General features: G+C 35.6%; 1 protein-coding gene across 2 annotated transcripts; it reads left to right on the forward strand.

Annotated features, from left to right (window-relative positions):
• The first annotated feature begins 1,904 nt into the window (after positions 1-1,904).
• Positions 1,905-21,295, forward strand: LOC131940513 (putative helicase with zinc finger domain). Of its 2 annotated transcripts, none has more exons than XM_059299173.1 (24): positions 1,905-2,022; positions 3,208-3,425; positions 3,681-3,717; positions 4,079-4,200; positions 4,860-5,094; positions 5,446-5,623; positions 5,987-6,185; positions 6,594-6,701; positions 7,083-7,262; positions 7,646-7,845; positions 8,202-8,378; positions 9,051-9,261; positions 10,007-10,117; positions 10,612-10,736; positions 10,869-11,078; positions 11,753-12,018; positions 12,314-12,432; positions 12,802-12,903; positions 14,094-14,285; positions 14,450-14,557; positions 14,835-14,910; positions 15,086-15,281; positions 15,785-16,049; positions 16,539-21,295. In XM_059299173.1, exons 2-24 carry the CDS (start codon positions 3,261-3,263, stop codon positions 18,075-18,077), a joined length of 5,121 nt encoding a protein of 1,706 aa, XP_059155156.1. In that variant the 5' UTR covers positions 1,905-2,022; positions 3,208-3,260; the 3' UTR covers positions 18,078-21,295. The 2 variants fall into 2 exon arrangements, with proteins under 2 accessions (XP_059155156.1, XP_059155157.1); XM_059299174.1 differs by having other exon boundaries at positions 1,905-1,999.
• The last annotated feature ends 119 nt before the right edge of the window (positions 21,296-21,414 follow it).

A 21,414-nucleotide genomic window follows, 5' to 3' on the forward strand; every position in this document is an offset into this window, starting at 1 on the left:
CCGATAATCCCTGCATATCCTAATAAGCCCAGTAGCCCACCTATAATTTATAAACAATAGTTGATCTTCAAGGATAATATTGATGTATTTAAAAATTCTTTGAACAAAACAATGCAAAGTCGTAGCCAGTGGTGTTGGGGGAAGGGTTAAAACCACTGTAGACCCCCCCATTTTTTGAAATGTACCAAGACAACGGGACAGATAGAGAGCAGAGTGCATAAAACTCTCTTTTTGGGTATGTGCCAAGCGTCTTTCTAAGGTTAGGAGATGCGATCATTCTATTTCTTTAAAAAATAAACGCAGCTGACGTGGAAATCGGACAAGTAGTAATGATTCGGTGACGGCGTGGTCGGACGGTAGAGCTTTCGATTGCTAACATGAAATGCTGGTGGCACTTATCACATATCAAACACCCATGAACAGGATACGAAAAATGTGGTAAAATGTGTTAGTCATGTCCAAAAAGAGGCGCCTTCTTTGCCCAACTGTTTAAACACATTCCAACTACAAGAAGACGCCTTCATTAACTATACAGTTTCAGATGCCTACCTCAATATACTATATAGGCGCGTTCAATAGTCAACAGTGTTTCTTCCAGACTTTTTTCTCCGGGGGGGGGGGGGTGGCACTTGAAATTTTCGGGAGGGGGGGCGGTAGACTTTCTTCGGGGGGGGGGGGCGGACACTGTTAAAAGTATATATTTTCTATATAAATTTAATTTCTTTCGGCCCCCCCCCCCGAAGAGATGACTGGAAGAAACTCTGGATACAAATGTCGAAAAGATAGGCGCCTTCATTAACTATGCAGTTAGCACAGGCGCCGACCACAATATAGGCGCATTTATTTCACTTTCATTAATTTAGTTACTTATACGTGAGCGTTCTTGCTTAATTTGATTTATTTTTCCGAAAAAGGCGACATTGGCCTAAAAATGCTCGCAGAGGGTGCAGACACTCCCCGACCCGTTGGATATGCCACTGGTTGTGAGACAATCGATCCCTCTCAGCTCCACCACTAATGTTTGTTCCTAATAAATAACTCATAAAATACGTCACACTTCAAAGGTTACTCAATAATTTAGAATCAACTATATTTATTCCGCTGCAATAAGTTACAACAGATGTTTAAAAATCTATAGCAAAGTAAAAATATATCATCTCGTCTGTATTCATTGAAAACAATCAACATTTTTCAACCTTGCAGCAAGTCACAGTGGTTTTTAAAAAAATGTAGTCTATATTTAGGCCTATACAGTATCATAGGATGTGTTTTAATTGGTTGCTGTATGTTTAATTATTTATGTACACGAATCTGGTGGAAAGGTTTCTTATTTGCGATGATAAAAACGAGGATTGAGTCGCTTTGTGCCGGCCCATGGTTATATCTACGTTTGAGCCTGAACTATATTTTCGGAGGGGGGGGGGGGGGGGGGGAGGAGGGGGAGAAAGGGGGAGAGACTAAATTTTCCGTGGAGGGCGGACACTGGTAAAAGTATAAATTTTCTATATAAATTCCATTTCGTTCAGGGGGGGGGGGCGTTAGAAGCGATGCTCAGGACTCCCTCCCTTAAATTATTTGAAGATATTAGATCTATCATATAGTGTTTCTTACAGGCCCTTTCCTAATTAAATCCTGAATCTATGTGCAACAAAATAATATTTCAATGTTTCCTAACATCAGATCACTGTAACTTGAAACTTTAACTAAAGCAATATTACGTTTGGGCAATTTTTAAAGATTTACTTTATTAATTTAGATGTTATTTAATATGCGTTCTTAAATAATGAGATTTCTGAGTAATTGTCGGCATTTTTCGGTTATAGTCTTGAGGTTTTTATCGTGAAGGTGAGCTATATCGAGGTGACCTCGTCTCATAACGCGCGTTCTCGCCGAAACTCGACGTGACATCATCGCGACAAAAAGTTCCGAAACAGGTGATTGAAACAATGTCAACAACAACACTGTTTCGATTCTTAAAGGACTAAAACACCTCACGCATGTAGGGACATAAATTTATTAAAGGTCAATAGTTTTTCTAAATAGCATAAACCTGCTTCAGCGTAGACCATACAAAAGGCACACGCTAAAAATTGGCCGAAAATAACAAAGATTTTTAGACCAAGAAGGAGATTAGAAACTCAGACTGAATGTCTGAACTCTGAAGAACAAACAATTTGATTACAAAATAATTTTTTATTGTACTAGTCCCATTTGTTATAGATCTAGACTCTATATCTTAAATCAACAAAGCAACATTTTTGAGTCATGGTATTAAGTCTACTAGACCTAGGCCTATTTCTACACTTACTTATAAATTTATTAATTACCAATTAAGAGATTTTAAAAATAAAAGGTTAGGCCTACTGACTACCACTACCATGGTAAAAACTGGAGTATTTCACTATTTTGTTAACTGTGTTGTAAAATGAGGCGTCTAGATCTACAATTATGAAATCTAGTTCCCTGTAGAACAGTGTAATAAAGTTCTCTCAATTTACATTGAACGTATCAATGACTTGTAATTCAAATTGATTGCTATGTCTATACTAGTCTATAGAATATAGAAGACTGGTATACGATAGTCATAATCACATAATCATAGCAAAATGTATATCAGTCTCCAGTATCCAGATACATTCATTACAAATACCAAATAGGCCTACATTTTACCAACTTAATTTTAAACAGATTTGAGTTGTTTACAAGTCAGTACTATCTGCCAAAGAGAATTCTTATAGGCCTACATGACAACAAACCATTTTTGTTGTAACAGCTCCCCTAAAGACACCCAAAACTATTGACACAATCCATCAGTATAGAATGAAATAGTCATTTTATTGTTTATTTTATGACAACCCCTCCCCCTTTTTTTTTACTTGGGTAACAATGGAATTCAGCACTGAAAGTACTAGGAAATGTAATTCACTGTGTATGTCAGTAGTTGATAAAAGTTTTGTCTCCAGCTTACACACACATATATATTGGAGGGGTTGATAGAGAAATTGATAGTTAGATTCTGTGCCTGGTTCTAATTCTATGTTCCCAATAGGAGATATGTGGTGGGGAAGATAGGATATGAAGGCCAACAACTTATGACAACTATAGAAGATTTGAGTTTTATTTTGTGTTAGGGTACATATGACAACCTTTAACCAACTCATCTTTTAAAAAAAATTACTAAAGTATATTTGTTATCTATTGGTGTAGAGAAAAATAGACTGATATCCTGTGTGTTGGGTGGGGAAGACATGTGACATGTGATGGATGGAGCACCACAGGAGCCCAAGAATGACATCATTCCTGAAGATCCAAGAGGTGCAGCAGGTGGAGTGGAGGAGGAGACAAGGGAAGGGAGCCCTTCAGCGTCATCTGCATTACAATCTGTGGCTGATTATTTAAGCAAAGTTAACTCTCTGTCAAAAAAGGTTAGTATTGATGAAACCGATACGATTAGTTTGAATTCCTTTTCAAATTTTATTTCTTCATGTCCACATTGATTTTGTTGTTTCACAACTCACCATTCAGTTTAAAGTAAGTTTTCTTTTGTAGTTAAACATTGATTTTTTTTTGTTCATTTATTTAAGTAAATTTTCTCAAGCATTTTGCTGAAAAATACATTTGATTTTCATCATTAGTTTTTATTTTGTGTTGTAACAATTTTTTTTTTACTTTATCTTCAGAAACAAAATAAAGATGCTTTGCATGTTTGTAATGAAGGTTTGTGATTTTTTTTAACTTGGTATTTTTACCAGTTTTTGAAAGGATTGCAAGAACATTATAGTTAATAAGCAAGGATAGTTTGTACATTGTTCTTGTTTTTCAATCAAATTTAAGCAGTGTTAAACTTAGCTGTGTGTACTCAAACAAATGAAAGTTTCTTTCCAAAAAAAAGAACCCACAAAATATTAGGTGAATGTATTTTTCTTGTGAAGTGTCTCTTGAAATCAGTTTTAACTTTTCAAAAAATCTTAAGAATATTTTTTAACCATTGCATATATATTTTGAAACATGTTTGTCACTATTTTAAAGCAAATCAAATTATTTTAGATTAATTAATAATTTAGTGTTGTTGTTTCAGCTTTAACTGTTTACCCTGGAAATAACAAACTTCTGGAAAAGAAAACAAAAGTATTGTGTCAGCTTCTCCTGTTTCAAGATGCTTTAAAGGTTGTTGAAGACTGGATCCTGTTAGATCCACAAGTATGTTATTTGTTTCTTAAGCTAATCAGATTTAGCCTTTAAAGTTTACTTAGAAATCAGACTTAGTTCAAATTTGATTTCTAAGTTAATTAATAAACAGATACTTTTAAATAAATAAAATTTATTTATAACTATGCTTATAATAGTCAGTAGAAAGTCCCTGAGTCCACCCAGCTCTGATGGGTACCTAACTCATGTTAGGGTAAACAAAGGCAGATGGGCTTAGTGCTGACCACACTATCCTATCCAATGTCTCTGAAACAGATGAACTCTACTTTTTTTGCCCTGTATGTCTTGGGCATGAACAAGAAAAGATGATGATACTTGTAATATCCACTTGGCTCCCTTACCTCCTCCCTGTTATATATATATTTTATAATGTTTAGTGTGATAAATATATTACTGCCACACACCCTAACAAACTTTCCTGAATTATGACCTGACTATCTTGTCCAATGTCTCTGAAACAGATGAACTCTACTTCATCTGCCCCGTGTGTCTAGGGCAAGAACAAGAAAAGATGATGATACTTGTAATATCGACTTGCTCCCTCACCTCCTCCGTTATATATTTTATTTTTATAATGTTTAGTGTGATAAATATATTACTGTCACCCACCCTAACAAACCTTCCTGAATTATGACCCGACTATCTTTCAGAATACTGTTGCAAGACGGGAACATGAAAAGTTGAAAATAATTCTAACTGCAGTGGAATGTCCAGACTCTGAAGATGATTCTCTAGACAATGATGACAAGGCAGAGCAAGTCAAGCCTACAGAGCAGAGGGCAGGCAGAAATAAAATTGTTGCTGCAGGGGATGGGGATACTTTGGGTAATAAATCAGCATTTAAAGCACTAGGAAGGTCATCTTCACCGCAGCGTAAAAATGAAGGTAATTATTATTATATATTAAAAGTTACATGTTTGTAATGTATACAGTACATGGGGAAAAAAGTAAAGTTACACTTTTTAACCTGGCAGTCTGTGGGGCAGATGAAATGGTTCTCCTGTTTCTGTGACCTTGGCATTGTGAAGGCATAGTGTAGTCTGCTTTATGCCCAGCTGTCTTAACTCTCCCTAACATGAATCAGGTACCCATCAGAGCTTGATGGACTCAGGGATGTCCAACAAACTCAGGTTAAGGATCAGAACTCTAGATTCTCAAATTAGTAGTCATATGACAATGCTGTCTCACACAGTGGAAAAGTGTACCATTACAATTTATACTTGATCTTATCCCCAGAAGCGGGTCAGTTTGTGTGTACATCGTGTGAGGTCAGTTTTACCCAAAAGGATGAGTTTGACCTACACAGCACGAGCGGTTTCCACAAGCAGAGACTTGCTGTGGAAGATGCTCATCAGTGGCAGTACCGAGCACCACCCAGAGGGCTGGCAAGTGATGAGTACAGTCTCTGCAAGAGGTGATTATAAATGGAACATAAAAATTATAGTCTATGCAGTGTATTGGAATATTATTGTCTATGGGTTTTAGATTCTTTTAATTATATGTTGCTAAGTACTTGTGGTTGATGAATAGTCTTTTGGTGTCTGTATCTTAGAAGTGGATGGATACTGTCAACATATAGATACTTCAGTATTAATTTTTAGGGTTGTTTCTATAGTGACACCATGCAGAAATATTTAAGATTGAATACTTGTAGTTGCAACACGTTAGTCAAAATGTTTAATATCTGAAAGGATTTTTTCTTATATGTATTAAAATATATTCTGTTGATACTTTATATTTGAGTAGTATTATTTTGTATTGTACTCCCTCGCCACAGATTCATGGAAACAGGGAGGTGTACATTCAGGGAAAAATGCACCAGGGCCCATTCCGAAGCCGAGCTGGAGGAGTGGAACCATCGTTATGCTGTCAGAAAACAGCAGCTGCAGCAGTCCCAGGAGAACAGGGCTCATGGTGGGACCTACATCGAGCAGCTGTTGGAGAAACTCATGTCACAGGAGCCGCCAAAAATGGTGGTAAGCTGAAGAACAGTAGAGGGTGGTGGGGGGGGGGGGGGGGTGATAGCGGAAAATGGTGGTAAGCAGAGTAACAGAAGAGGTTGGGGATGATTAATGTACTTGAACTAACAGTGTTGGTTTTTTTTTTTTTTTGTTGCACTGTGAATGAGAAATTTTATTTATCCGCTTTATCCTTTTTAGCTACCCTAGCGTTCAGTAGTTAGAACTTGCTTTATTGATATTATAAACAACATAGTGAAGTCACTGCTTTTATTGAACACAGACTACAACATTCCCCCTCTTTTTCAATTGGGCAAACTGACTTTTTTTTTTCTAATATACTAAACTATTGAGTTCAATATTTTAGACTTCAAAAAAAAAGTTCAACTTTTAATATATGATTACTTTGTTTTATTTTTAATATAGCTGGTTGAAAACATTGACCTTGTAAAAATTCATGTGAACTCTGACCTCAAAGTAAGCATGTCCACCAAAAAGTGTACAAATGCCTGGACCTTTACAGTTACCAGTAAGGTAAGCAAGCTTTTGAACTTTATTTCATTATGTACAGGAAATAGTTTTAGTATTTTTCACATAAGATTGTTTTGTCTCTTTTTATCTTTTTCTTTGTCTTAACTAAGTGGCCCACTTTAAATATGGCAGTTTATCTGGATTAAACATTTTTAAGTTTAGCTGATGTTAGCTTATTACTTTAAATTTTACCGTATGTGGGAAGTAAATTGGCAAAGCTGTTTTATAATGCATATTACATTGTAGCCTACAGGATTTAGTCTCTTCCTATTGTGAAACTTATTCTATATTAGAATTAAATATTATTTTAAACTGTATTCTGTTATGGAAATTAGATTTTAGACTGAAAATGTTTTGACTTTTTCCCCTACTTGTGTGTCTCAGCTGTGTCTCCATTGCGTGGCTCTGATGTCGGACACCAATCGCAGCTACTTCCATGTCTCTAGCATCTCTGTTGGGCCCAGGAAAACCCAGAAATATCAAAATTTGGAGCCCCAGTGCCAGGAGTGGGTCAACCAGGACACACAAAGTAAAGGTCAAGGGGAGTATGTGTACAGGGTCAAGGTAATAATAGTTGTTATCAATTTTCTTACAATCCTGTAAATATTAACACACCTAACTTAAAAATCATCATATTTTCCCATTCGTGCCTAAAACACATGGAATAGATGAAGTAGAGTTAATCTGTGTCAATGAAGTCAGCATATAAGGGGAATAATGTGGTCAGCACTATGTCACGCTGCCGTTGTGTACCTAATGTAAGTCAGGTACTCATCAGAGATGGGTGGACTCAGGAATGTCCTACAGACTCGAGACTTTAGGGTGAGCAGTCATGAGCTTTACCACCTGACCACACTGCCCCCAAAGTAACCATATTTTTAATGAATTACCTCATTATTTAAAATCTTAAACCAGCCCATGAATACATTCTGAATCTTCTTTTGTAGGTGGTTTTCAAAACTGATATTTATGGCACATTTCGTCAGTCAATTGTATTTGATTTTGGAGTGGAAGCAATTTTGATGAGAGAGGTGCAAGTAGAATCTGCGCCAGCCACTGATGCTGAAAAGATACGCAAAGAGATAACGCTGACAGAAGCACACAGGTGGAATGAAAGAACTGTAACCCTGGTTAATTTTGAACCTAGGTTAGTTAAACTTTTTATTTTCATCAGTAGTTACCCCCTTTTTTTATAGAATATTTGTCCTCTGTAAAACTCTGATTCTTCCTGTTTGACAATATTGAAAAAATAAAAGGTTTACAACATATTAAAAGAACTTAATGTTTGCCATCTATAAAAAATGTATAAATATTAATTCAGAACAATTAAGCAGGCTCCTTATTGTTCAGAGATATTTTTCTTTCTCATTGATTTTTTTTGTCTTATAATTTTTATAGATTTAAAGCACACCATAAAAAGAAAGAAAAATATTAATATTGTAATAAGAATATATGAAGTATTAAAATGAGATAAAATATGATATGGGTTTTTCCCTTCAATAGACCAGTTTCATACAGTGAGCCAGAGGCGGCCTTAATGGCCAAATACATGCTTCCCCGGCCAGATAAATTTTGTCAGCCAGAGACAGTCATGCACAGCATCAGTAAAGAGAACTACCGCTTGTGGATGCATGAAATGCTGTACATTGAAGAGATGGCTCAGGTTGGATACATTTCTAGGTAATTGTTTCGTTTTTGTGTGTGTGTGATAATTTAAAAAATTTAAACAGTTTCTTATATATCCTTGTAATGTACCTTCAATCTATTTTCCCCAATGTCTGTAATTGTATAAATTCTTATTTCCACACACATCCTTGGTGTTAATGCTGCAGAATAGGCCTACGTTGTAACAGTAAATTATTTAAGTTGGGCTACAAGGTCTGCACAATAGACCTTGTTGAAAATTAGTTGCAAATATTTAAAAACAATTTTAGTGTCTCAATCTATATATATAATTCTCTTCTTCGAGCCGTTAGAAAACAAGCTGCAAACGCTCTCCCTACCTCCCCACCCCTACATGGTTTTAGTGAGCTGTGTTCACTCTAAATGTTTACAAGCAGAGCCAACGATTTTAAACGTAGGGGGGGGGGGGGGGGGAAGGGGGGGGGGGGGGAAGGGGGGGGAGGAGGGGGGGGGAAGGGGGGGGAGGAGGGGAGGGAAGGAAGGGGGGGGGGGGGTTATGGTCCTTAACGAGCTACTTATAGTGTTTTAAAGAAATATTTTCAGTGTCAGCGTTGGTACTGTCGAATTCACAAATTATGAATTATTGAAAATTAGAAACAACTAAATAGCGGCGTATGTTATGCCGCGGGCCGGCTCGTTTATTTTAAAACCTGACGTTATTTTTTTCAGGTTTAATGTGACTACATCCTTGCAACTAGTGAACAGGTTCCTGTTGATGCCCAGCTCACTGTCTACTGCAAAGTATGCACAGGGCGGGGAACTTTTTGCACGCATGAAGCTTGAGGATGATTTATCTGAAGATTCAATGGCTGGTCGTCTCATTCTACAGTCCTCAAATGTTGCTTGGATAGCTGAAGGAAAGAAGGAACGTCCTGATAAGGTAATCATTGTATTTCAAACTGTTTATGCATTTGGGTGTGAGGGTGGGGATTTTTAAAGAGGCGTAACGAATCCAATAACACAAGTTCCAGTATAAAATGTTCTTTATTAAAATTATAAAATCAAGTTTTACCTAACTAACTTATTCTATACTCTCCACTACTACTACTGTCTGCCGTTTCCTAGATCTACCTATCTGACCGTTCTCTTCACTAATTATCTATTGTTACGTAGCCATACACATCTCGACCGTCTCTGACCGCTTCCTAACACCTTCTCAACTCTTCGCTAGCTACCTATCAACTGCCGCTAATCTCTCTACTGACCCACGCCTCAGTGGTCAGCTGACCGTCCCACGTGACCGGTCAGTTCCCGTATTTTTATTGATCTCTCTCTCTGACCAACTCGTTATAGCCTGTTTCTGCTATTTACCTGACCTCTCCGACGCAACCTTGCGTCATCACATTGGGTATAAACAAATTATTTTACCTTGCTCTCTGTGACACCTTTTCATGTGTCATTTATTAGATAGACAGAAAGTATTTATACATCACCTTGGCTGAAACAAGCTTACACGAAAATAATTTTTAAAGTAGACTAATTGTATACAATCATACTAATAATGCATTTGCTGAAAATTCTAAATACGGTAGTCATTTTAATTAATGCAAAAACAAATGTATACTTTTCACTTAATTTTCAATTAATTTAGTTGTGGTATTATACAAGATATACTTAAATTTCAGGTTTACGAAGCTGTGATAGAGGACAAGGGCAAGAATTTCATTTTCATGCGTTTGTCCAAGACATGTGTTGAAGAGCTGGGATTATCATGTGACCAGGATTTTAATGCCCAGGTAACACAGCTTTGTACTCTGTCATTGGTTATGAGATAAGTTTACATTCGATGCTATTTCAAGGATGTAAAGGTATTTTAAATTCGCAAAAATAAAATTCAACTGTTGATGAGGGATCAAATTTTTCTAGTCATGAATGTGGTTCCCAGACAAATACGCAAACAACTGCTCAACGGAAAACTGGGCAAATACAAACAAATTATGCTAATGTGCTTTAATTTTGTCATATTTCATGGAAAGATGTTTTGTTATGTTACAATGTACATTTGGTCATGCTGTGTAAATGTCTAAAATGCTCAATTTAAGAAAACAAAAATGCCCCTGTGTACTTTTTTGTGCGCTGTTTTCCGTAGCGTATTTTTCCGGTCACCCTTGAATGTCAAAGAATCCTGTTTTTCTGCTTCTGAAGAAAATTTTAAGGGAATAGAAAATTTAGAAAAGTTGCTAAAGATTCTAATAAATTAAAACTACAATTATGATAAATCTCTTGACAGATTCAGTTCCAGCTCAACAGATTGTCTATGTGTGAGATGCACTCTGCTGTGGATAGGCTACCCACCTTAGATATTGTTTTCCCCGACTTGGACAACTTACCTGACAAACTTGAACTTGATGACAGGTACCAACATTTTTTTCCCCCTCTTTGTACAATTTATTTTTTACAGCTTTCATTTGCTTGAACAATCATTCTTAAGTGCACATAAATATGTAATTAGTGTATTATAATATATATGTAAATAATCAATTACAGTGTATTGCAAGACTCGAATGAGAGTAAACGACTGAACGAGAAACAGAAAGATGCAGTGAGGCTTATACTGGCTGCTCAAGACTTAAAATTACCTCCCCTGTTGATTGTTGGCCCTTTTGGGACGGGGAAAACATTCACCATGGCACAGGCGGCCAAGCAAGTCCTGAAGCAGGAGGGGACTAGGATATTGATCTGCACACATTCCAACAGGTACCATTTGAAAGGGAGTGCTACTATTGTCACTGAGTGTGAAAAACCCAATTGCAACTAATGTGTTAAGTTTGCAATGTGATGTATCACCTTGTTGATCATGTTTCTATTGTATCACTATTGTGCAAAAAGTACTTCTATGCTATTCTTGCTATTCCATAGTGCAAGAATCTGCACAATTTTATAAAAGATTATAGACAGTACTCGGTTCTTTGTTCAATTGCATACTATTTTGAGCTTGTTTTTGTGTATATGATGGCATCAGCATTTTCAATTTATTTGAATTTATTTAGGTATATAATTTATTAGAATTAAAAAATCTGGCCCATTTTAGATTTACCATCATCATGGCCCATAACTCCAGCCAGGGTATAGGCTTCTACTACATCTGTCCAGAGTTTGTGTCCTAAATTATTCTAGTATAACTTTTCTTTGTCTTGTCTACTGCAAGCCCTTGTTGCAAGGTGATTTTGAGGTGGCTTCTCACTCTTTCCTTGGGGAAATTTATTTAAAATCAAATAATTTTTAAGCTTGGCATCATTTAATAAGATGAAAGCATATCTCAATAATTTTAATTTAATAGACATATAAAATGCAACAAAATATAGGATGAGTTGTTTTTGTATATGAAATATTGAAAATGGATTTAAGACAATGTCACTTTATATTCTTAGTGCGGCAGATCTGTACATCAAGGAGTTCCTCCATGACTATGTGGAAACAGATGACCATGCTGAAGCCAGACCCCTGAGGGTGATGTACAAGTTCCGCTGGATCCAGACAGTGCCAGAGGTGGTACTGGAGTACACCCTCCTGGAGAGGGAGGGCCCCATGGCTGGCACATTCAGGCCCCCGACTGTTGAGGACGTCATGAAGCATAGAGTTATAATAGCCACATTGAGTAGTGCTAGATATTTAGTTGACTTGGACCTGCCCAAAGGTAACATTTGCAAATTTAACTTAAAGAAAAAATACCAGTATGAATGTGGCTATACAAAGTGTACTTCTTTTTAAGTAAGCAAAAAAAAAATTTGATTTGTAACTAGTTTTAATACCAACTATAATAATGCATGTCCAAAGCTTTTAGGTTCAGACATCATTTTAAAAAACTATTGTAAACTCAGAAATTAAACTATTGATTTCTAAAATTTTGACGATATAAAAAAAGGCCTGAAAAATTTTAATTTTGACTAAACGGTTTGTGAGAACTTCTCTTTCACTATCTGACTTTCCAGATGCATTCAGTCATATTTTCATTGATGAAGCTGCACAGTCATTGGAGAGTGAGACCATCATTCCACTTTCACTTGCTCATGAGAACACAAGGATAGTGTTTGCTGGAGATCATATGCAGGTTGGTGTTAAATAGTCTCTCATGATGTGCTTGTAAGATTAGTCAAAGGCTACGTGGATACTTTAGATTCTGACCAAAAAAATAAAAGCAGGCTCAAGTTGGAATCAAGTGATCAGGCCTAATGGTGTATAATATGTTAATACATAAAATGCTTAATTGTGTTGGAGGAATCTCCATAAAAAAATTTCAATTAAAAACAAAGAAAAAGATTACTAGTGAACAGAGATATTCAGTCTAAATATATTTTCCTGAACTAGTTTTTCAACAATTTCAAGTGTAATATGTTTTTCAGTATTCACAAATAAATATTTTCATTACCAAGTTTGATGGTAAAATAAAGGTGGAATGTTTTGTTTTGTTATTACACAGATGAGTCCTGAGGTGTACTCGGACTTCACAAGGCAGCAAGGATTCCACACATCCCTTCTTGAGAGGCTACATGAACTGTATCCCAAGGATTCTGTTTACATGGTACATATAGATTTTTAAAAATTCTTACTTTCCTAGAATATGCAAATACAAGAGAGAAAAAACTTCCAGTTATTATCTAATATATAAAGCTCAATTCTGTATGTAAAAATAAATATGTTTGTCGTTGACATACTTCAATGGATTAAAGTGTTAGATAATTACAGTCCTTATGGTCTAAATTTATGAGTTAAAAAATTAATATTGAAAGTTTTGGGAAATAATTTTCATTTATCAAACTGAAAGTAATAATTGTCAGCATGTTTATTAAACACAAGTTTTAAAAATATATCATCTTTTACAAAAATTCTAATTGTCTTTATTTAGTCCTATAGCACTTACTTCCCTTTGATAAATTAGGAAAACGCAATTACTTCCCTTTATAAAACCATTGCATTTGTGGAAAAGAATTTACTTTTTATTACTTTGTTTTGGTGTTGGGAAAAAAAATAATTACATAATTAGCGGGGATTGATCAAGTGCAAATGTTGTAGGTATTTTACGGATAAGCTTGGAGTATTATAATTGTTCATTAAATTGAAACAGTCGCGTTCGTTTAAGTGAGTGCAAAAGACTATGAATAAGTTGGGGTACTATAGTCGTTTATTAAGCTAAAACAGGTGATTCCGCCCCGGTCGTTTATGTTCGCGTTAGTGTTTTCTTTGTGTTTAGGTGGGTTTGCGTTAGTGGTTGCATTTTGATTTGGTTCGTTTTTGTTCTTTCTTTTTTCGTGTTTGTTTGTATTTTTTTCTTTGGGTTTGTATTTGTGTTTTTGGTTGGTTTTGCGTTTGGATTTGGTTTGTTTTCGTTTGCTTTTTCGTTTTTTTGTGTGTGTTGGTATTGGTGTTTGTGGTTGTGGTTGGGTTTGTTGTTAGGTTTTTGTTTTCGTTTGTATTTGTAATTGTGTTAGCGTTATGTTTGCGTTTTGTTGTTTTGGTTTTGGTTGGTTGTGGTTTGGGTGGGCAATGCCGGGTTTAGAATGATTACTAAACACACAGGTAATGGTCTTTAACAGAAAGGTTTTTCACAGAAGCCAGAGCAGGGCCTGGCCGGGACGGCTAGTAGTGTATTATCTGTGATCGGATTTCTTTTTTTTTTTTAAATATTTTTTTTTTCCATTTTTTAAATGTAAAATATTTAAAAAGTAAAATATTTAAAAACTATTTTTTTAACAAAAAATTTTGTTTGTAAAGGTGATGCTGTGTGAGAATTACAGGGCCCATGCAGCCATTGTTGACTTTACATCAGAACTCTTCTATGACAACAAATTGATTTCAAGTGGCAACATCATAGCACATGACCAGTTCTACCCACTGACTTTCTTTGCTGCAAAGGGGGAGGAAATCCAGCATGAAAACAGCACTGGCTTTTACAATATGTCTGAGGTTATTATTGTTGTTTTCCCTTAACGTTTTGATATTTTTTTCTATAAGTAAGATAATTTTTAAATATACTTATTTAAATATTTGGCATTACACATTTGTTTTTAAAAAAAATTAATTAACTTGCTTAAAAGATGAGATTCATTTATGCTTGTCTCCTCATTTAGGTCTATGAAATTGTTGAAAGGGTTGATGAATTAAAAAAGAAATGGCCTGAAGCATGGGGAGCATTTGATAATAACGGAATCAGTATAGTTGCTCCCTACTCTGATCAGGTAAAACACTTTTGTGTAGGATAAGTGGGTTTTATACTCATTGTGACATTTTTTTTACATTGAAGTCTTATTTTTAAAACCAGTTTTTTGCAAACGATGTGGTGAAAACTGATTTTTACTGATTTGTTTCAAAGCTGTTTTTTTAATGTAATAATTAAGCTTTAACTACCTTTTTATACAATATAATTTAAAGTAAAGGATGAATCAGTTGTTGTTCTGATTTATATTGGTATGTTTAAAAATAATAATTACAAACTATTTTTTTTTTGTCTCCTAGGTTGCTAGAATACGAGCTGAGTTAAGAAAACGCAAACTTTTTAATGTTAATGTTGAAAGAGTTCTTAATGTTCAGGGTGAGTTTCCTATAAATCTTTTTATATAATTGGCTAAAAAATTCAGATTTTAAACATTTTAAAGCCTTGTAACTAATATTAATATCAATGTATAAATAAGATAAACAGTATGGTACCCAGCCCTGGCATATGACATGAATATTTAACTATGTTTCTTACACAATTTCCCCCACAGGTAAACAGTACAGAGTGATCATGCTGTCAATCACCAGAACTCGGTTGACTTGCCGCTCAGATCCCAATGTGGAAGAATATTTAGACTTTGGCTTTCTTTCCAATATCAAGTTGCTCAATACAGCCATCACAAGGGCGCAGTCCTTAGTCGTTGTTGTTGGTGATCCCGTCTCTGTTTGTTTAGTTGGAAAGTGCAGGTTTGATTTTTTTTTTTAAATTGCAAGCTTTTGTTAATAAATGAAGTCAAAGAAACAATTAGAGTTGTAAGTTTCTAAACTGATAGCATTGGGTTTAATTCCTGATTAAAAACTGTTGGTTTGTAGGTTTTCCCTTAGTTACCAGCAGATATAAATGCTACCCTATTTAAAGTTATGTCTAAAGAAAACAAACTAGAACTTATTAGCAGTGCGTATAACATGGAACTATTTATTCACATTATCTATAATTCCTGTAAAAATTTGGTCTGGATGATAGACTTTCCCAATGTCACAGAGTGTACATGGCCATATATGCCTATACACTTTGAATATCAAGACTAGCGTTAGTTGTAAATAAATGCTGTGTAGATATGCCTGAGAAATTTTTGTTCCTGTAGAGATAGAACACTATACAGCTCTAAGGTTATGGTTTTTTGTTCACTTAAATGAAAACATGGCTAAATTCGAAATGAAGACACAATGGTGCCATTTTTTATCAACAGAAAAATCTGGGAGTATTTCTTAGAAATCTGCCACTACAATGACAGCCTCCATGGTATATCCTGGATTCCTCTACGAGAACAGCTGGACAGAGCCGAGCTGACCAAATCTTTTGTGCTGAACCCCTTGGCACCAGAGTTCATCCCCAACCGTTTGTATCACACATCCCACGCCTCACAACAGGATCACAGTGTCTTTTACCCAGGGGTTCCCCATTTCGGAGGCTGGCCCGCCTACCCTGGCATGATGCCTGGAACTTTCCCTCAGGTTGGTACATTGTACTTATAACTTAAATGTCCAGGTCACAGAAAGAGGTTTACTACTTCATTGGCCATCAGGTCCGTAAAGGCAACTTTTTTGTATATTGGGACAAGGGTGTACAGCCTGCAACACTATGTAGCTCCTTTAACTGAATATATGCCGCTCTTTATTTGGAAGTATTTAACTTGTTTCCCCCCCAAAAAAAAATCTAAAGAGGGGGAGGGGGAAGGAGAGAAAATAACATTAGTTATAATGTTAGTTTTAAGTTTAATGAAAGTTAAAGGATAACTAATAATGCAACTGCACTATTTATGTTCAGCAAAAGTAATTTAGTATTTCTCTTGGTCTAGGGTGAGAAAAATTTAAACTTTTGACTATAAGGATCATCATTTTGTGTTATGATATAAGGTGTAATGTGTTAAAAAATTATTGTCAGATTCTGTATAATGTATTTTATCACGATGAATTAAAAATGTTGAAATGCAATCTTTTCAGATGTTTCCACCCATGTATCAGCACCCCATGTACTTCCCTTACAATGCTGGGCTTGTACCCACCATGTACTACCCACAGACTCTGGGGAGGGGATTCATACCAAACAGGCAAATGCTGGGAAGATTCATTCCTCCTCCTGGCGGATTCTCCTTTTCCAGAGGTACAGGGCCTGTGCGAGATGGCATCCAGAGGACGGTTGAGATGCCAGGCGGACGAAACGTCAGGCACGCTAAAGGCAGGCACATGTATTACAGTCCACCCAGGGTCCAGTCGTTTGCTGCTGTACCAGGCTACCCTCTGCTGCAGCCTCCTCAACATCCTTCTGGTGGCTATTTCTACCACCTCCCCGAAGACCCAAGAGCACTTGCGTTCTCCCCTGCTCATTCTAGCATCCATCCATACCTGACGCCCGGCGCCCAGTTTTCCGCGCACTCCATCAGACAACCTGCTGCATTTGGAACCTTACCCCATCACCCGGGGAGTGGGTTTCACCCACTTCCCCACGGAAGCTCACCTAATTTTGCCAGTACCAGAGTCTTTTATCAAGACCCGCGTTTGAATAGGGAGAGGTCTGACACTGGGGACAGCAGGATGTCGGATTCCCCCAGCTCTGGCATACAGCTCTTGCCTAATGTCAAACATGTGCCAGCCCACTTGCGAGGGAAACCCGGGGAGACTTCACCTGAGCAGCCCGGCAGTAATTCAACAACCCCGCCCATCAATGCTCCCATAGGCACCCCCATGCTTCGAGATGAAAGAACAGCAGCCTTGTCGAATCGACCATATAGTCCTGCTAATTACGTCAGGGAAAGATCCGGCTCAGCAGAAATGGTGAGGTCGTACAGCCCGGCGAATTTTATACGCGAACATGCTGGTGACGACATACATTCACGTCGGTCATACAGTCCTGCTAACTACCCGCGTGACGAGCGTAGGAGCTCGGCTGATGATGTAAACTCCAGTCATGAAAGATCCATGTCCCTTTCCCCGCCAGTAGCCCCCAGCAACATGATGCCACCTGACACGGGGCAGCAAGAGCAGAGAGTCGCAAACACCAATGGAACTTCAAAGCTGAACAGCCGAAGACAGAAGCCCAATCTTAGTCTCCGCACTGGGTTTAGCCGACAGTACAGTGATGACCTGCCGACGCCCACGGTGATAACAAACATGATTCAGATGATAGATGAGAACATTGACGAAGGCTCAACGGAGGAAGACTCGCCGTCAACAACAGGTGAGAGGAAACACCTGAGGCTGAAAATGTCGGTGGCGCAGAGGCTGCAGCACATGCAGGCCATAGAGGGCAGCGAGGCTTCGTCGTCGTCCACGCCACCTTCTGTGGAAGACTCCCACCCCTCCTATGCTAGCATGGTGAGAGCGTCCCCCAGGCACATAACAGCTGAAGAGGCTGCTCAGTTGGAGATACAAACACCTCGTACCCCTAAGGGCTTTATCACGCCGGGTGCGGAAGTTGAGGTCGACCCATTTGGGATCCTTAAATCTTTAAACATCGGAGGCGCCCCTCACCTGAAAGACTGAGACCTGTCATTTAGCATAGTTAGAGCCTCTTTGTTGTGTCAAATGATTATGTTGTCCGCTATACTGCAGCAATCCTATGATTTTTGTTCTAATGGGAAGATTTTTGCCAACAATATGTTATTTGCAGCAATATAAAACATGACAATGGGCTTTTTCTCCTTATTATTTTAACATCTACAAGAAAAAAAAATCTATTCTTGCTGTGGAGGTTTACATTATATTCCTTTCTGAGCTCTAAATAATTTTCTATTTCCATATTTGACGTTTGTTTCAAATTAAACCCTTTTCTTATGACAATTTCTCCCCTCTATTGTTTTTCCTTCTTGAAGCCCCTTCTAACAATGTTGCTTTGATGCATATGTTCAGTGTTGTAAGCATGGTTTAAATTTTTATTGTTAACAAATATTTTATCTTGATAAACAAGACATATGTATAAGGTAAACTTGGTTTGGCAGTTTTAGTTCTTATAACCAATCGCTTGTATTATTCCTATTATTTATCTGTATGCTTTTGTGCATTTGACCTTGCTGGGCACTTTTTTTAAGTATAAAGATCCTACTGTTCTATGTTTGTAAGAGTGTTATAGTGTAATATGACAAAAATTTTAAAGTTTAAATTTTTAATGATTAAACTTAACTCTGTAGGAGGTGGATTAGTCAACATTAATTCTTGTTGTACATGGTATATATCAAATGGGTTCTATTTCATGTGCCTTCTAAATGCATCATCTTTTCTCCCAATCATTCAATAAGAAAATGTATTTCCCCTCTCTTATAATTCAACTCCTTCAGTGTTAATCAAAATAACAATCTCTTACAGTTCCGTTCAATAGAAAAATTATTTTTCTTAACTGTACGCAAATACAACTCTAAAGATTAGATTTGTAATTGAAAACCATTATTAAATGTTTCATAACCAAAGTTTAGTTTTGTTTTTTTAAAACTTGTTTTAATGATGACATTCATTTTTAGTGCTGTGTTTCTTGTTTAGTGATAACACCAATGTCAGTATTGGTCAGGTTTTTTTAAAAAAAACAACAAAGAAATAAATAAAATTTCTCTATCTTGCTCTTGTACATAGAGTTCAGTAACCCGCAGTTATACATTGTGTCTTTCAGGGTGGATTTAGAACTTGTTTTGTCTTATTAAAATAAACATATATTTTCTTTTTTTGTAAAATAAACTATAACTTTTTCCCAGAGCAGTAATAATGCACTGAAAAATCATATTTATTTATAAATATATGTAGTCAAATTAGTTTTTTTTTTTAAATTCTTAAAATTCAGATATAATTTTTTTAATGCACAAACTAGTATGTAAATTCAAACACTTTACTTTTATTTATAGTATAGTATGTCATTGCAGTAAGAAAATGACATACTGTTTGAAACTTCTTTTGTTTTATGTTATTTATTGTAACTTGTGTAAAAAAAATTTGCTGATGTCATAGCTTTATCACCTATTTCTAAATTTTTCTAATTCATGGGTCATCTTAACACAGCATGTAAAAAGGAATACGTTTTTTTTTCTCAAATTTCACAGATACAAATAGGGAAGTTAATCAACTTAAATATTAAGTTACATTTATTGTTAATTGTTTCATTACTTGTTTTGGCCCATAAAAAGTTTTCAATCATTTTGCTTTGTTATGATAAATTGATATTATATAATTCCCTTATTTTTAAATGAAATTAATTCAGGTGCATAAACCGGTGAGATAAGTCTTTTTGCCCTTCTGTTGGTTAGATTTTAGGAATATAAAAATTCTTTGAAAGCAATGACATTTACATACATAATCAAAATGGGAACATTTTTTATAAACATTATTCTGAAAAATCTTTATTAAATGCTAATAAAAAAGAATAGTAAAACTTTGTTCCAGAAACTTGTGCTTATCTAATTAACAAATATTTTTACTACAAATTTTACATCCAAATAACTTTAAAAATACAATTGTTAGTGCATCTAAATGGCAGCATGTTTTTTAAAAATCTTGTAACAGTATACACAATGAGTGTTTCTGCATTAAATTAAAAAAACAAACAACTGCAGACAAAATATGTAATCATGTATTTTATAGACTAGGGCTAATTTTTTTTCAACAAAAATATGAGTTAGAACAAGAGATTTAAATTTCAAATTTTTTAACCAACCAGAAGTTGCTGTTACATTTATCCAAAGAGTTTATAAAAAGTTTTAAACAATACACGGTTTATTTGTATAATTTAATTTAAAGGTTAACCCACCAGTGTCAGCTGTGTTGCTAAATTTGACCCTTTAGCTTTGGCATTACCTCCCCATTGCATTCTTGAACAATAGTTAAAGAGCTTAAAGAGCTGGTTACATTTTGTTATAAAGGCCAAGAAAGCCTTAACTATCTGATATTCTAGTAATATGTTTTAAATGACAAATACAAAAATACTTGTATACATATTTTCTTGTTAATTTTTAATCTCACCGTCTGTTGTTTGAAGGCTTATATTCCTCACTTCATTGGTTTTTAAATGTTAAAAAATGTTTTTTAGTCTGCAGTTGTCAATGTTGATCACATGATGGAAATCTGGACCATAGCATCTGTTTTTAACTTCTTATAACGGCATGGGATTTTGGTATTATAGTCGAACTTTGATATATTTTCAACTTTATACATTTTTTTTTTCTTCTTCCCTTTACATGTTTGAATAATGATGAAAAGCAGTGCCTTAGGTGCGGCAGCCATTTTCCTAATTGATTCGTGGACATTTAATTTTTCATTTTTCTGCAGCCGAATGACATTAGATTAGATTTTTTATTTTTATTTTAGGTGTAGTTTTTTTTAAGGCTAGACATGTGTTGCTCAAATAGTTTTTTTCTGGTGTTAAAATTAAAATAAAAAATCATTAGGTTGTGTAAAATGAAAATATGTCCGCTAATTATTTGGTTGAAAATGTTTAGACTGCTGCATCGAGCACTGTCACTGCGCATGGATCTTGTATTACAATTTTAAAAAAAACAACAGAAAGAATTTTTTTCTACGATAAAAAAATTCCCTAATACAATATTATTAAAATCTGTTTTGTTGTAGTATTTAGTTGTAATGTGTACTTATCCTAGCCAGGAATAATATTGTAAACAGTAGTCCTGTATTCACAAGCTGTATGGATTTTGGTTTTTTATTTCGCTTCTTACCTATCTAAATATATTATTTATCCTGCATAGTAATAAAATCACTGTTGTAGCATGAAATATGAGTTGTTTTTATTTACCTTGTTAACATTTTTTTGTTTTTGTGTTTAAAAATGTACAAGGATGTGCACAGAAGTAAACCTTTCCAATTTTAAAATTATTTTAACTTTCCT

Source organism: Physella acuta, unplaced genomic scaffold (genome assembly GCF_028476545.2).
Source record: "Physella acuta isolate Inbredline_101_S28 unplaced genomic scaffold, ASM2847654v3 ptg000320l, whole genome shotgun sequence".
Lineage (NCBI taxonomy): Eukaryota > Metazoa > Mollusca > Gastropoda > Physidae > Physella > Physella acuta.

Coding starts and splice junctions, on each gene's coding strand:
- LOC131940513 (XM_059299173.1), top strand. CDS start 3,261: ATGGATGGAGCACCACAGGAGCCCAAGAATGACATCATTCCTGAAGAT. Junction 3,718..4,078: donor TTTGCATGTTTGTAATGAAG/GTTTGTGATTTT, acceptor TTGTTGTTTCAG/CTTTAACTGTTTACCCTGGA. Junction 12,904..14,093: donor CCAAGGATTCTGTTTACATG/GTACATATAGAT, acceptor TTGTTTGTAAAG/GTGATGCTGTGTGAGAATTA.